The sequence below is a fragment of the Uloborus diversus genome, chromosome 3 (assembly GCF_026930045.1).
Source record: "Uloborus diversus isolate 005 chromosome 3, Udiv.v.3.1, whole genome shotgun sequence".
In the NCBI taxonomy this organism is placed as follows: Eukaryota; Metazoa; Arthropoda; class Arachnida; order Araneae; family Uloboridae; genus Uloborus; species Uloborus diversus.
The window spans coordinates 78123295-78141262 of NC_072733.1; the positions used below are offsets into that span (position 1 = coordinate 78123295).

Genomic DNA, 17968 nt, shown 5'->3' on the forward strand with positions numbered 1-17968 from the left:
TTAAATTTCTCAAAAAAACATATAATGAATTTTTTAAAAAAATTCTCAGACGTTTGTGTGCATTTTATCTTTATTCGTGCAAAGTTTCAAGTTGGGATCTCAGTGGGATTATATTTTTATGAATTTTTGAATAAAATTTAACTTAAGAAATAATGATATTTTCCAGATTCTATTTAGTTAAATATAGGATTCTCTTACTGGGTGATGGTCAAATGGAGTAATCGCCGATTACGTAATCGTAATCTGCGTAATCGATTACATTTTTGTGTAATTGTAATCATAATCATAATCTGTCAATGGGACACTCGTAATCTTGTAATCGTAATTTTAATCAAGTGTTTCTTGCATAATCGTAATTGTAATCTAAGTTTAGATAATCGTAATTTTGTTCCGTAATCGTGTAATCCCGACTTGCTGAAAGTGAAAACTTTCAAGTTGCGTTTCTACAATGCTATGCAGACGATGGGATCTGGACTGAGGAAAAGAAAAGACTTCAATAGAAACATACAAAGGACTAGACAGCAGAGCCTTTAGGCCCTGCTGCTAAAAGGGCTCGTTGGCGAAGGGTCATAAACATGCCGCATCTTAGTGTTTTTCGTACCCTGTAGGTGTCATTGACAGGAACGCGTCCCCAAGTTGGATTGGTCATCAATTTTCCTTTTCATCTGTGAATGATAGACAAACAAGCGGAGCTACCACCTCGGAAAGAGAACAATATCAACAGTGCTGTACGAACACATGTTTTCGTTTCGACAAAGTTCTAAAAAAACAGTTTTATGCCTTTGGTGTTTTTTTTTTTTTTTTTTTTACTTTCATTGGCGGAAGAGGAGTAATTTTGTCAAAAGAAGAGCGAATTTGGATTTGCACTTCAGTGCTCATTCACACGCACTATCTTAGCGGTTCTTTGATTTTTGTGATGACATCACTCTGGTAAGTGATTTTTCAAAATATTTTCACATCTAATTTAATCTTAAATTTATGCTTTATATTTCAATGCTGATACTTTTTAATAGGTATATAAGAGAAAAAAGTTTGCATTTAAAGATTTTAAAAACATTAGTTTTAGCCTTTGTAAAAACACTTGTTTTTGAAACGGAGATATAAAAATATCATTATAAAATGCTTATGCATGTGGGGGAAAAAATAATGCCTGGAAACCATAGCAAAATTTATTATACTCATTTTTACTTTTTAAAGTGCTTTCCAATTATATTGCTTTAAGAGTGTTCAAGCACCATCTTGAGGACCTCCTGACCAAAAATTTGCAATACTTTAATACGACAGTAAAAAGCTGTTGTCAGCACTAACTTCTAGAATGAGTCACTATGAAGAAACGGAAGCATTTCAAGTGGCTTCATTTTTAGACCCAAGGCTCAAATGCAACTGGTACGATTCAAGCACAAAAAATAAAATAAAAGAAATTATCAAGGAAGAAATAATGTCAACAAAGACTGTCATAACATTTGCACTGAATTAGAAGATAAGGACACAAAAGATGTGTCACCAAAACAGCCTGCAAAAAAAGGGAAATTGTTCGCATTTTTAGAAAAACCAGCCAGCACTTACAAAAATAATAATTCCTTAATACAGGAGAAAATCGAAAGCGAAATAAATGCGTATGAAACTAGCGCACCAAATGAGCATAATATTGATCCCCTAGAATACTGGGGATCCAATATTCATGTATACCCATTACTGAGCAAAATTGCTCCCAAGTACTTGTCAATTTGTGCATCATCTGCACCTGTTGAGCGGTTATTCAGTATTGCCTGAAAGTTTTATACCTCACAGAGAATGAGGATGAAACATGATACATTTAAAGCATTGGTATTATTAAAATGCAATAAAAAATTGTCTTGATTGCAGTATTTATTTTGAACATTTATTTTCCTATCATTTATTTATACTATTTGAATATATTTTAATACCATGCATGTTTTGCAAAATTAAATACAAAGGGTTTTTTTTTTTTTTTTTCAAAAAATAGGTTGAATTAAATAATATTATAGCAAATTGTAGAGAATAGAATGTAGAAATATAGTACATAAATTTTAGAAACTGTATTGGTTGCATGAAAAATAATAATGAAAATTTAAATCATGTACAAAATGCATTATAATGTGGCAAGTCATTTGGATATAGGACACCTAATTACCTGTGCAGGATATATGGTCAAAATAGTTATGTAGCATTTAAAAGCACAATCAAAAATCATAATTTTTTAACTATGACATTGTTGCCGCAAAATAATAATGAGAATAATATAGTATATGTGTGCATGTCATTTCCTCTCACGAGACTGTAATCGTAATCAAAATCGTAATCGGCACATCGTAATTGTAATCGATTACATTTTTGACGTAATCTAATCGTTGCTGTAATCGTAATTACGTTTTGGCAGAGTATTATAATCGTAATCATAATTGTAATCTCCTATTTTTCAAGCTGGTAATCATAATCGTAATCGATTACATTTTCTCGTAATCAACTCCAAGCCTGGTAGTAAGTAAACATGACTATGCTTGGAATGAACTGGCATGAACTTGTAGATTGGTAATACGCCCCCCCCCCCCCCCCACGGCATTACCACTTTTAATCTTTTTTTTTTAAGTATTCAAAATGTAAAAAAATAAAATAAAATAAAATAAAGCAACTTATTGAAATGTGATAAATGTTCTTCTTTAAAACAAGACGAAGTGCATCCCCCCTACCCCCCAACCATGCATACGATTATCACTATGCTAATATCACGCCTTAGCTGGGGATTGAACTGAGAATTTTTTTTACCCCAAATGCTTTTTTTCCGGACCAAGTGTTTCTTTTTAGATCATAACTTCACAAAGTAAACTTGATTAATTCAATATCTGATAAGGAAAGTTATGATTCATTTCATTCCCTACCCCAACACCAACCCTCAATTTCGGAAGGAGGAAAGAAATAGCTTTCCCCAACATCATAGCAAAATAGTGTTTCCCTCATGTTGTTTTAATGTTTCCCATTCTTTTCACACAAAACTACAAATAAATCAAAAGTATCAGATCAGTGGTTGGAAGTAGCGCGATACAAGTAGCGACGCTACTGTAGTAGCCACATTTTTTAGTAGTTTGTAGTGTAGCGCACTACTTTAAAAAAATAGTGTAGCGAGTAGTTCGATACAAAAAATAGTAGTTTGAAGCGAATTCTGGAAACTACTTTTAAATGAACTTAAAAAAAAAAAAGAATCAAGGTTCAAACGAATTTGACTAGCGCAAATTTTACACAAGTACATCAGCGGATGCAATGAGAAATAAGATTCATAAAAATACGAGTTGATCTCAGGCGATTCATTTTGATGCCATACGTTCTGTCTGTTTGACGCCATTAGTCAGTTTGCCATCGTAATTTTCATGTTTCGCCAATATTTGTATTGAATAGAGCTTGACATAAAAAGAAAAGAAAATGAATTCAAGATAACTGCCAATTTAGTAATTACTTTGTTTTTTCTGGCTGCCGAGAATGTTCCGTGGATGAACGTTTTAAGTTTCAAGGAGATTCTTGTTCCGATACTATAAAAGAACTTATTTTCACGAAAAAGAAGACATCGGTGATTTCGCGAGTTCAAAATTTCGTAAATTTTATATGAAGGCCGAAAGTTAAAAACAAAAATATTTCACGAGGCTTAAATTTTCGTAATTACGACGGGTACGCGAAAATCGCCAAAATTTAAGTCTCGTGAAAAAGGTGCTTTTACAGTACTCACCAAATAAAGAAACTACTGTGAATGCCATGGTGACCGGCTTACAATAAATACGAGTACTACAGTGTTCTATACTGCCGTGTGCAGGTAAACGGCAGTATCTGCAGAAATGACTTTTCGAGATATTTGAAGAAATGTGTGGTGGATTCAATACTAACAATAGGGAAATGTTGGAATTAGACGTCTTTTTCGCGCCTTTTTTGCAGCGGTAACCATATAATCGAGCTTTTACAGTAGAGATAACGTACAATAGATGACAAAAATGCAAAAAAATAGAAAATGAAAAATTTGCAGTTTCTGCCCTTTACCTGCACACGGCAGTATAAGAGTGTGATAGCGTGCATTTTTGGCAAAAAAAGAAATAATAGATAAGTCTTCGTAACATTTCATGTTCAGATGAGCTAATTTATTAATCTAAACCTTTCAACCCTCCTACGGTGTGTGTGTATTAGAGTGTCCTAAAAAAATCGAAAGTTGATTTTCAAGTCGCACACCCTCTTTTAATTTTCCTTTTACGTCAAAACAATCGTAAAAAAAAGTTTCATATAATTTTAACAACGGCAACATGTGCCGACTTCCGTCTGAAAGTGTTAACCAGCACTTGTAATGCTAGGCCAAATAAAAAAACACTTTTTTTAGAAACTCGAAATTTCAGTTGATAAAACGTTCCCCTATACCCCACATGGACCACAAAAGCATTTATTCAAATTTAAAAACATTTATGTGTCCCACACTTGGCCTAACATTTCTAATTTTCTTCATAATTTTTATTTTTTTTTCTATACATATTTTTAGAAATGTAAGGTAAATTTTACAAAATTATCAATCTGAAAAATATAAACAGTTAAAGTAGGTAATAAGCGTTAAATAGAAAATTTTGCTCTCCTCCAATATTAAAAAATTCCCAACATAGTAGTCAAAGATATCGATTTTTCAAGGTTAAAATAAATTTTTAATTTAAAAAAAATATTTTTTTATTATTCGTTTGCAAATTTGATTTGAAAATGTGTTGGCTAATAATTTTTGAACTTGATATTTTATTTACATTTGTATGTAATTTTTTTAATGATAAATAGAAAAAAAAGAAAATTTTTTTGAAGAAAGTTTTAAATTTTAGGCCAAGTGTGGGATATCTTAAATATTTTTTAATTTGAATAAATGTTTTTGTGGAACATGTGGTGTGTGGGGTGTAGGGGCAACGTTTTATCACCAGAAATTTCGAGTTTCTAAAAAAGTTTTCTTTTCGATTTGGCGTAGCGTTTACAAGTGCTGCTTTACTTTCAGATGCAAGTTGGCACGGGTTGCTGTTGTTCAAATTATATAAAACTGTTTTTTCACAATGGGATCGTATTCGAAATTTTAAAAGTATTTTTTCTGAAAGAGCATGCTTAAAAACATAGGATCTGACTATTTTTTAAATAATTTGACCAAGTTTGATGTTTAAAAAAATTATTTTAATCGGTGCGCTTTCATTGTTTACGCTTCTGCCGATGACAATAGCAAGCGTAGAGCGGAATATTTAATTTACTTCTTTATTATCATAACGGGGAAACGCGGTCGACAGATGCGCCAAAGTACATCATTTGTGACGTCATAAAACCCACTCCTTTCCGGCGTATTTTCAAAACCGGACATTTAAAAAAAATAATTAAAAATTAAGTGTTGGGAAAATGAACGTTTTTTTTTCGCTCCATGGTAGTTATTTATTTATTTATTTATTTTTGCTTATTCTATCAATTTCAGTGACTAAAACTAGTACTTTTGACTGAAGGAAACAACCCCATTGTTTTGACATAATAGGAAACATATAAGAAGGTTGTGACTTGAAAAATCGACTTTAATTTTTTTGGGACCCCCTATGCTCTTTATTTACTTATTGTTTGAAAAGTAGCGAAATAGCGACTACATTTCAAAAGTAGTTTGTAGTTGCTACATTTTAAAAAATGTAGTTGTAGTTGTAAGTTAACTACGTTTGTAACAAAGTAAGTTATAGTTGTAGTTCGCTGCAAAAAAAAAAAATGTTTTTTCCAATCCCTGTGTCAGATCATATGTCTGTCCACACATAACTTTCTACAACATCTGGAGTGCAGCTTTTTTTTTTTTTTCTTTCTTTGTTGCTTGCTTTCTTTTTAATTTCTGTTGTGAAGGGGAATAATGCAACGGAATCTATCTATAGATATATTAAAAGCAGTTATAGATCAAACAAACTTTGCTCTTTTGAGTATACCTTCCATATTGTTAAGCGTCATTCCAGATTCCCCTCCCCCCCTCACTCTACCATTCCACTTTCCGAAAAAAAAAAGAAAGCTGCAAATGAATGTGATTCTATTCAGTGATGTTCCCATCAATTTTTCTGAGGGCAATATTACGTACAATATGTGTATGCATCAAAAACATAATATGTCTAAAAAATGTTTGAGAGCATACGGTGTATCCAGAGTATACCCCTGGTTCTTTTTGTCTGTAAAAGTTTCCCCAACGTTTAGTGTTTGTGATCCCCCGCCCCTTCCCGTTTATGAGCCTCAGTCACTTCTGATGTTTAGCAGCGTTTGTTTTGATTATTACTCTTACGTACCAGTTTTTTTTTTTCCCTTCGGTTTTTCGCTTTTTTTTTTTTTTTTTTTTTTTAACTTTTGAAAACATTTTTGAAAAAAAAAAGTGGTGGTGCGGCGGGGGTGGGGGACTGAACAAGACCATCACCAGAAAGAGAGAGCCCCATATTTAACTAGATAGAATCTGGAAAATATCCTTATTTCTTAAGTCAAATTTTTTTTAAAAAAAATCATAAAAATATGATCCTATTGGGATCCCAACTTGACATTTTTAACAAACAAAAATAAAATAAGCAAAGCATTTGGGAATTTTTTAAAAAAAAATCATTATTTTTTCTGGAAAATTTAAATTTTAAAAATAACTTCAAATTTTTAAAATTGAATTTTTTTGCAAAATTGGTCATGTTGGATACCATATTAAACAGCAATTAATGTACTTTAAAATGCTTTTTACCGAATCTTTCTGTCTACATTTGGTGCTGAGTTATCGTCCATTTTATGTTCAAGCATCCATGAAAAAAAGAGGGTTTTTCCAAAAATCAAAGTCTCATAAATAAAAAAATAAAAGAGATAAAAATCTAAAAATTTGGACTTTTGATTACCTTGAAGGGTACAATCGATTAGCAAATTTCAAAGAGATACAAAAATGTGATGAAAAACCTTTGGATCACTTGACATGGAATGACTCTAAACCTGAAAATAAGATCGTTTACTTTCTTACAGATTTAGTTGCAGTGCCAGACTTCTTACATGCTGCTATGGAAAACTGGGGTATCATAATTTTTGAAGAATCAGCGTTGTTATACGACAGAGAAAAATCACCCACTGATAGTAAGGTGTTTGTGACGCTAGTGATTGCACATGAACTTGCGCATCAGGTAATCTAAAATGTTTTAAAAAAAAATCCTCGAGGTTAAATATTTTATCTTTTTTAAAGTTTGATGTGTAATATTTTATTTGAAAGTGAGCGACACCACATGCAATAGAACAGCTAGCATGCTTCATCAAAATCGTAAAAACAAAACATATTATGTGTTTGAGTACTCTATATAGGTGAGACTGATGTTTAATGGAAGTAATTTGCCTAAATTAGCTGGCTGGAGAATAACTGATGGGTCACACGTCAAATCACCTGTGCCATCATGTCGCGGATTTTGCTCATAATTTTTTTTAACAAATAAATAAGTTCAAATTATTATACTTTTGGATTTTTCTGAATAAAAAAAATATGTTTTGGAGAATTTTTTTTCTTTTAATTTGATTTTTGACCACTTTTTTGGTAGGAATTTAGAAAAACCCCTCTAATTTTTTTTTTCAGCATATCGAGCTGAGTTAGGCATCACTTTAAAGCGAACATATTTATTTTCCAATATTAACTTCAAAAAATACTCTGTAGAGTATAGTGGTACAACTCATCATCTGAAGTCAGCTTTTATATAGTTCAATTGGTAGAAATAATAAGTCATATTTCCGGAGTACCATCTAACACCTGCATTACATATTTTTTTTCTAATATGAACATGCTCTTGCTCGGATTTTTGAACATGCTTTATCTGTGTTCAAAAAATTAGAGTAGTGATTTTTTTTTTGAAATTAAAAAAATAAAGTTTGTTTTGCAGAAAATTTAATTCAAAATCAAGTTTTCAGTAATTTTAAAGCCCTTTTCAGCTTAAAAAATTCCACAAACTTTAAAGGACAATAAATACTGAGATACGGAAAAATTAAAATTGACCTGTATCAATCTTAAATCGTAAAAAAAAATTTCACTTTGGAAAAGAATGGAGCAATACCCGCTTTTCCAACTTGCCAAAAAAGAAAAAAAGATTGAAAAGATACTAAATAATAACAATAATAATAATGACAATGTGAAAAAAAAACTCTGTAATGGTCTTATTTTATATCTTTCTCGACAGGAAGGGACTAAGAAAAAACGTTTAAACAATATTGAAAAGTTTTCATAATGTGAACTTGTTTGGACTACGTATCACTTGACAATGATCCTCTACTCTTATATTACTCAGGCAGTCCAACTCCAAATTTATCCGAGGAAGGTTATTTTTGGTGATTGAAGTATATTTTAAAATGTCTTTGAAACTTATTTAAAAATTGATAAAAGTTCTGATTTTCTCCTGCTTTGGTATAAAGTAAATGCATTCGTCTGCCATTTCCTAAATATAAAAAGCCTATTTTGAAAGTACAAACCGTTTGAATGCAAAAGTTAAATTCTTCTTGAGTGCAAGACACCCTCACCTCACCAGTTAAGAGTAAAAATACATTTTTATTTCTTCTACATCTCTTTCAAGCTATATAGTTACATCTGAAACTCTCTTTTCTCTTTTTAGTGGTTTGGAAATCTCGTAACGCCTGCCTGGTGGGACAATATTTGGCTAAATGAAGGATTTGCTACTTTTTATGAATATGTTGGAGTGGATTACTTGCAACCAGACTGGAACATTGTACGTTGAACTTTATATTATGTTTCCATAGTTGGATTCGTGAATGTTCTTTAATGTATGCATATATGTTACTGTGCAAGACCGAAATTGGAGAATGTCGCCCTTCACTTCGCCAATCACCGAAAATATGTGGTTTTCCGTCGATGTTTTAGGTATGTGTAACATATGCAGTGTATCCTCGTTCGGCCTGCAATACCTCTATTTTCAGAACCGTTGGTCCAGATGTGTACTTACAATTTCAAAAACGATCAAAATTGAAGATATGTTAAGTTTGAAGCGGAAAAAAATAGTGGAAAATACGTAGTCTAACTTTTTAAATGACCAAGTCCCCCACGTTACATTTAAGGAAAAAAATATCCATTAAAAATAATACCAGCGCAAAAATTTTTAACACTAGCTACCGAAATTCAGGAAGATATTCAAAAAAGTTCAAAATTGGTTGGGACCATACAGAAGATGATATTGAAACATATCGCTCTTTCAGAAGAATGACAGGTTGTCGAAGTAAAAATGCAAAATATTTCTATTTTTTTATTGCTATGGAAAATGAATGAATGCGTAAAAACACACTACAAAGTGTCGTACAACTTAAAAAAGCACACTCCTATGCAGGAATGTAATTTTAAACCCTTTTTTGCCGCTGTATTTCTCTCCCCCCCCCCCAAAACCCAGATGTAATTGACTGCGAGTATAAAGAGTTATACTACAAAACGCTACGTTTCATATATCGGTGAATATTAGTCGTACTGATGTCTAAAATTTTTAGTTCGATTTTTTTTCAATCTTGTGATTTCTCTTAATGCAATATTTTTTTGCAATCACGAGTTATGATAAAACATTACTCGTTGGGTTTACTGCTTCCACAAACGGCTCTTTTCCCATGGAATGGATTGTATTTTTACCCAACCCTCTCGACTTAACACAATTCTCTTTAGAAAAAGCAGCATACAGCACACAACGAATTGTTGCGAGCGTGTCCCTCCTTCTGGGCGGTGGTGTCCATGTCTTTTGGCCCAGGAACCTCGCTCATATCACTCCTTCTGGGAGGTGGTGTGTACGTGCGTGTGTACAGACGCGCGCGCGGGTGTGTGTGTGTGTAGGCGTGTGGGTGTGTAGGACATAGACGCCACCACCCTGGAGGAGCGGATTTCGGTCGGCAGTGCTGCTGGTGGAGGCCCTGGACCAGAGGAGCAGCGCCTGTAGGGGCTGGTGAACGTTAGTGCTTACAAATGACCCGAGTCCAAAAAACATAAGAACATCAACTTCGGTCAGATGAGGTAAATAAGCAATTCGTTGATTGCTTACAACACATAGAGGGCACAACAGTTGGAAAAATTTTTGTTCAACACTGTTTCATCACAAAGACAATTTCAAATAATGAAGTATGTATGAATATGTGAACATTTAAGCAATATTTTTATTTACAGACGCACTTGTTCATTGCTTCAATTTATGAAGTAATGGAAACTGATAGCTTAGTAACATCAAGAGCTATGGCAGCACCTGTATCTACTGAAGAAATCCTTGATGTTTTTGATGAAATCTCTTATTTAAAGGTTTGTATTGATATTAATTGAAAATTTTTTCACTGATTATAATGCAATAGATCTATTTTTGTCACATAGGTCAAATTTGTCGCGTCGAAGAAAGTAACACTTGTAGCTTCGAAACAATTGTACACAGTATTCATTGGAATTTGTAACTAACAAAGATATAATATTAGTCAGGTGAGACAAAAATGACCATGATTGGGCTTCGGAGATTTTCTGTTATTTTCTGGTTGGCTAGTTTAGTGCAGCTGTGTTATTATTATTTTTTAAACTTTTGGCTAACTCAAGCACATATCAATTATACTTCCTATTTAAAAATAAATTCAATTATTTCATAACACACTTTCTAAACTGTAGCTTATGGGACACTGTGTCGCATAGTGCTCCAAAGTGGCCCACATGTTTTGAAATCACTTATAAAATGTATAAAAATAACTCAGAAACTTATTTTTATTTTTTGAAGAGTGTTATAATTTCCAGTCACGTGCACTCCACAAACTTTAGAAAATTGGGAAATTTTCCAATGAGTATTGTGTAATTTATTGACGTAAGTGCAACTGAAACAGTATCGTAAGTAACATATACTATGTATATGCACATATATAGAGGCATTAAAAACGTTTCAGTACGAAATTCCAGTTCTTCGGGGGTGTACAACAGTTCCCCTCCACAGTTAAAGGTTAAACAACTGGGTTATACATTTCATCGTTCAGTTTATTCGTTACATTTTGTCTGACCGTACAATGATTTCTTTTTTACATCGTAAACACCAGCGAAAATTATTTCACGCCTTTTTTTTCCCAACGTTCACATCTTTCGTTTTCATCGCTTACGTCTTGCTTTAATGGGAAGATTGTAACTTTACTTACTTTATTTTATGACATATGTCAGATGCTGAAGATCGTAAAAATGCTACAAAGTTATATGTAGTTATAAAATTCAAAATGTTAACTACAAACAGTTTCAGTTTATTTCTGTCATTATCAGAGATCACATAATTTTCTCAAAGGGTACTTAAGTACTCGAGGAAAAAAAGTAGAGTCTAAAACGAAAGCTACAAGGGATTTTTTGCCTGAACAGGAAACTAAAACTTTAAAATTTAAGGACCCAATCCATTTTTGCTTTGGTAGGTGTATCAATATAGAATCATTTAGAAAAACGTTTCATTGAAAGTCTACCTAAGGGTTTCAACTTCGCACGAGTTTTGCTTGAAACTTTGAAAAAGTCACTTACATTGCATTGCTTCTCATGGCTTCAATTGTAAATATCCTTAATAATAAAAAGAAAACCTTTCCTTGGAAAATTTTGTCTGAAGCAAAACTTTTTGACTCATGTTTTTTTTTCCCATTATATTGCTTCAATAAGAAGTAATCCATACAAGTTTTCGATTTTGTCTACTTCAAAGAATGAAGAAATTCATCAATCACAGTTAATCAATGATTGTAATATTCACACAAACTTGAAAATTTTTTACTATGAAGGAACATGATAATTTTAATTAAAGTATTATTTTTTTCTAGTATCATACATATTGTTATTAAAATGTGTAATGTTCTCAATGCAAATACTTTTGTTTACATCAATTGATATTTCTTTTCAGGGTGGAGCCATTATAAGAATGCTAGAGAGTTTCCTTGGTGAGAGGAATTTTCGGCAAGGCTTAAAGGTATTTTGAACTTTTTCTTGTATTCCCAAATCGGTACTCGTTAAGTATAGGTGCCATCCTTTATTGTCGATAAAAAGGACGAAGAATATCGACATAAAGCATCAGAATCGACAGTCGTGCCAATCTATGACTTTTAGAAGGAACCGTAAACTACCCCTTTATTTCATCGTTCCTTTGCGACGAAGAATATTTTTCGTAATTACCAGGAAACTTCGAAAAAATGTTAGATATTGAAGTTCAATGTAAAATTATTGATTTTGAAAAATGGCTACTGAGTTCGTGTCTTCTTACTTAACTGAGGTTCGTGTTAAAAAAGAAAGAAAAATAAACATTATCTTGTTTAAGTAAAAGAAGCAGTCGGAAACTTTGTACAATGAAATGAGTAAAAACATGACAACATGTATATATGTACAAATAAAAGCATTTAAAAAGAGTTTAAAAACTCTGCAAAAAGCTGTTTCGGGGTTATAAAATCAAACCCCTTCTTCAGTGTATAAAAAGAGCAATGGAACAACCAAGTCCGACAACGGACAAGTGAACGAGAAAAAATAAGACATTCATGAGTAAATAGACTATAGTAATGAATAAATTTTTCTCGTTCACTTGTCCGTTGTCGGACTTGTGTTCCATCGCTCTTTTTATGCACTGAAGAAGGGATTTTATAACCCGGAAACAGCTGTTTGCAGAGTTTTAAAACTCTTTTTAAATACTTTTATTTGTACATATATACACCGTTGTCATATTTTTACTCTTTCCCTTGTTTGCGGTAGAGGAGAATTTTTTTTACTACTAGCTAAGCGAGTTTAAAATACTTCAAATTGGGATAAATAAATACCGTTGTGCTGAACAGAAAAGTAAGAAATAACAACGTCAAAACGCACAAATTGCAGATTACTGCAGACACGTGTTTCGGCGTTACAAGGAACGCCTTTTTCAATGCAAAAAGTAATGAGCTTATGGATGAAAAGACATCCGACAGGCTTTTCAGCCATAAATACTCCTCCTCTTCATAAAAGCTATTTTAAATTAATTTTTATCAATAAAATCCAGAACGTCATTCTTTAATTTAAGTAAACTATATAACTTTCTAATACTAATTAAATATATTTTGCTTTGAAATATTTGTTCAGATTCTTAAAATATGAGCGATTTGATTTGTATCTCTATACATTCAGCAAAAAATGAATGTGATTTTTTGAGCAATTTTAATGATTAGTTTTGAAATCCCAAATCTGAGTGTGAACTGAATCAATTATGTAGGTTTTCGAAGTTCATCAGTTATTTTTTTTCCTTCAATAAGTCATTTATCTGACTGTTTCTCTGAAACAAATTGCTAATAAATATTGGTCGCATCATTTGTTTAGTACTAAGCATTGTCATGCGTATTTTTTTCCTAATTTAATGACTTTTAATCAAATTTTGCTGCTTAGAATTACGTTGTGTATAGAGTGTTCGAAATTTATTTTGGCCGAATAAGAGGATCGTTTGTTACACATCAATGAAAACTTCAATTTTATTTTCTTGAGTAAATAACTGATTTTGTGTATCTATAGGTTTTTCATAGGTAAAGTAAATAGCGAAAATTAGGCATGTGATATGCAAGGAGTTAAATTTGAGGACAGTTTCAGTTAAGTATACATAAACTAAGCAGTCGAAACGAAAATAATATAACCTTGATAGATACATAATCTTCTTCAATCATATGCAGTTATGCATTTGGGAACACTTACCATCGTGGTGCTATTTTTTGCAACTGAAAGATTGCACTTGTTAAAGACTAAAAGTCCCCAACATACTAGCTGTGCTGTAATAGTTGAAAAAAAAAAGGAATTTTTTTCTGTCATGTTTTACGCAAAAATCTGTAGTACATAATGCACTTTTTCGGGATCATTCAACATTGCATTTCAATACATAGATACAACGCGTGAAAGCTCATGAATTTTTCAGTGAAAAATTCATGAGCTTTCAAGTATCAAAGAGCTCAAAGTATATTTCCCATTAAATAAAAAATAAATAAAAAAGCAAAAGAAAATAACGAACAAATAAAAAGTAATAAGCTCTACCACTAGGGCTGCGTTCGGAAACGATCCACCGGTTACACCGCGTGGTTAGACCGGTGTGGTTATGACATATTTGGAATTTCTCCAGGAAGCCTGGTAGAACAGCTGTGTTTCCGAACGCTCGTGGTTACACCGCGGCAGTTCTGGTTCAGCAGCAAACGACGCTCCACTCAAAGCATAACTTTCGTGATGGGGAAAGTCACGTGCGTTACGATCAAAACATGAAACACGACCGGATTGGCCAACACAGTATGGTGATGTATGTGACCTCGCTAACCGCTTCCAGACTGCAGTACGACAGGTTACTATCAAGTCGACCGCCAAAAAACGATCGCAGCGTTTCCGAACGCGGTTAAGTGACGTCACCGGTTCGATCGCAAGCGTTTCCGAACGCTTGCGGTGGCACCGAGGCGACCGATCCTTGTTTCCGAATGCACCCTAGCTAACATAATGCCGTTACACCGGTGTAACCATTTTCCGCATTTTGTGCTATACTGTTACTTGAAGTATGTAAATATTCTTTTCATCAACGTGGCAATACCAACATCACCATGTGTTGTCTCACTTCTGTTCCGATATCATTTTTGACCAGCTCTCAAAAAACACGACTACGTTGGGTATCAATGATCAAAATGTAAACATGAAAAGTTTTAGCAGTTGTGCAATGTGCTCTGTTTTCCTTGGTTGCGAGAGCCGTCTTGATATCGGTTGCCTTACGTTACAAAAGCCTTTTGAGATAGAATGTCAATTCATCGCATCATCATTAATTTTGAATTTTTAAATTTTACGTAATTTAATACGTGAGCATGAAAAGTTGTCCCTCTTTTTTTCAATTTAAAATTCAAGACGAAGGGAAAAAAAAACTTATATCATTCAAATTGCACTTTGCCTTAGATGTGCACACACCAGAAAAAAAAATCAAATTTGTAGTGCGTTTTTTTTACATAAATATCTTATTTTGGGGGCTGATTATGCGTCTTACACTTTTAACTTGACTACAAATCGATTTTTTTTTAAAGAATGACAAACACTTTTGAAAACTTCTTAAGTTAAAGCCTGTTAAAACGTATGTGGTTAACGTTCAACGAATAAAAAAAGTTCGACATAGCTGTGTTCTTTTGTTTGCTGGCGGCGAATATTTTTGGACTTTTTTGCTAACTTTTGTGTTTTTTTAGCGTTTTTGTAGAAAGAGCATTTTCCAACCTACGATAGTTTTTCCTACACCCTTTTCACTTTTTTTTATGTTTCTTTATCTTTCCTTTGACACATTTTTGGTGAATTTTTTAATTTTTAGTTCAGATTTTACTAAATGTTTTACATTTTCGGCCATTTTGGTTCAGATTTCTTCTTCCATCATCAGCCATGGAATTCGGCTATATTCGTTTGTATCATCACAAATTCGATATTGTTTTTTCATTTTATTTCCAAGCACATTTTTACGGAAATTTCCTATTTTGAGGAAAAAAAATCTTTGCTCACTTCAAAATCCACGTTGATGGAAATACAATTTTGAAATCAAACTCATATGTTTTTGTTAAAAATTAAACGAAAAATATTTTTTGCTATAAAAATATGAAATATGAAATAACTATGCCTTCAAAAGTAACGCTATTGGATGGGATTAAAACGCAAAGAGGTAGGGAGAGACGCGATACACAGTACATAAGTCTTCAAGCAATACTACCATTCTTTAATAATTGAGTTTGGTTTATTAATGTACCTAAATCTTTCAATGATACATTGAAAGAGTTACATAGTTTATGTAAAAGAGTTACATAGATAATATTTTAGACTTCACATGAAAAAATTGAAAAATTGTTTCTTGTGTTTCTTTTTTATTTAAAAGTTGTATTTTCCTGTTTTAGAATTATTTATGGAGATATTCATTTAAAAATGCTAGAGAGCAGGATTTGTGGCAGAATCTCAATTTAGTAAGTATTCATTAACATAAAAGAGCTATCCGCGCTTATAGATAATTAATTGTCTCATTAAATTGCAGCTATGTACTTATTTACAATATGTAAAGTAAAATTAATACAATGTAAAAATGGGATTAATTAAGAATTTTGAATTTCAAAACTTCATGATAATTTCTTTTACGAATAAATTTTAATTTAGCTACGTAATATCGTCTTTAAAAATTTTCTCCCCGCCTAAAGATCTTTCTCCTAACAAAGCAAAACAACAAAAAACCTATTCTTTGTTCAAATATCTTATTGAATTTACTTAGCACATTTTTATATTTTTAATTTTTCACTCTTTGCAGTGGAACAGAAATGAACTTGGAGTCAAGCAAATTATGCGAACATGGACAAGTCAAGCTGGTTATCCAGTTGTTACCATCACTAGGAATTATGAAAACAGCACGGGATTGATTGAACAGCATCCTTTCAGATTAGATGTAGAAACATCTCTTTTACAACGGCCATTTAGTGACTTAGATGGCGGAGATTCAAAAATCAACCTCAAAGTTCCAGATAAGTAGGAAGCAGCAAATCAAACTATTGATCTTATTTTATACAATCATAACATTTTTGCCGAACATAAATTTATCCGTTCATAATCCTTAAGCTCAACTGCTCTATTGATAAGAAACGTTGCCCCAACTTATTTGATTTCATCGGAGAATATTTCTGGTTGAATGTCCAAAAGGTTCTTGGTGAGAATTGGAAATGCGACTATTTTTAAAGAGGAAATTAACTGTGTTCTGTTAACGGATCTAACAAAAAAAAAAAAAAAAAAGCTACGATGCTCTGCTAAGAGCAAAAGTCGTATCTGCAGCCGTGTTCAAAATGAGAAATTTCCGTTTCATTTTTGCGCCTCCATGCATTTGATTCAGATGCAACTTTTTCAGAATAACTTAAAATATACAAGATGGTTATAAAATAACGTGAGGTGTTCAGAGCCCTCTAGCGAGTGAAGTAGTGGACGAAACATTGCCAAATTTTATGGGCATACACAGTAGACCATGGGATTTCGATTTCTGAAATAAAATTAATACAAAAAATAGTCACCAGGGGAAATATTAGCGGACATTGAAAAGGTGCATTACTATGACTATTGAAGGATTAAATGCTAACTGATTAATTATGCATCAATTTTATTCACAAAATATGATTTTTGTCAATAAATGAGGTTCAATGTGACCAATATCGAGATTTTTCAGGTACTGCACACAATACACCTTATTTTCCACAACTCTGGGGGCGTGGGGGGGGGGGGATAATTTCGCCTACATGCAACATTTTTCTAGTTTTGAAAGTTGAGATATCGGGAACATGTCGCATATACAAAACATCGTTACGAAATCCCGATGGTTAAAAATTACAAGGTGAAAGATTGGGCGAGCACGGTCTCCATACCGTAGGAAATGCAAAATGCATGATAAATAAAACTGCTATCAAAAAAATGTTGCCGCCGCACAGTGGGGCCGAATGGCCAAAAAGTGGAAAAAATTCAATATATCGAGAACGGGTTAACATAGAAAGCTGGGGCCGGTCTCGTTCAAAAAAGAACAAAAAAATACATAAAGTTCAACTGTTTTTATTGACATTTTGAAGTTAGTTAAATAACTAATTAGTAAATGAAAGACTATTGGAAACATAATTTTTTTTTTTAAATTTCCGAAACAGGTTGTACTTATAAAAACAAGTTGCAACAAATATTTTGAGCATATATTTAAATTAAATATTGCTTAAAATGATTCCTTCAAGGAAGCTTAAAGACCCGGAGAATTTTAAAAATAATAAAGTTTGAGATTCTTAGTCAATAGTTGTTTAAATTGAAAGAATACATACCAATTCAAATTCAAGGAAATTAGATTAACCGTTCCTTAGCTGCCTCACTGATTTCCAGATGCTTTTTCTTTGGTTCGGGTCTCATGTTCGTAATAAAAGGATACGAAGTCCCCAGTAGCTTGTGGAACACGTCTTCGTTGGTATATATACG

General features: G+C 32.7%; 1 protein-coding gene across 1 annotated transcript in view; it reads left to right on the forward strand.

Moving 5' to 3' along the window:
• LOC129218812 (thyrotropin-releasing hormone-degrading ectoenzyme-like) overlaps positions 1-17968 on the forward strand; it is a 126299-nt gene that overhangs the window by 55862 nt on the left and 52469 nt on the right. Inside the window, exons 7-12 of the mRNA XM_054853134.1 lie at positions 7012-7166; positions 8631-8744; positions 10172-10300; positions 11895-11960; positions 15886-15951; positions 16287-16501. Of these exons, the coding sequence (XP_054709109.1) occupies positions 7012-7166; positions 8631-8744; positions 10172-10300; positions 11895-11960; positions 15886-15951; positions 16287-16501 (745 nt within the window). The remainder of the gene's footprint in view (positions 1-7011; positions 7167-8630; positions 8745-10171; positions 10301-11894; positions 11961-15885; positions 15952-16286; positions 16502-17968) is intronic.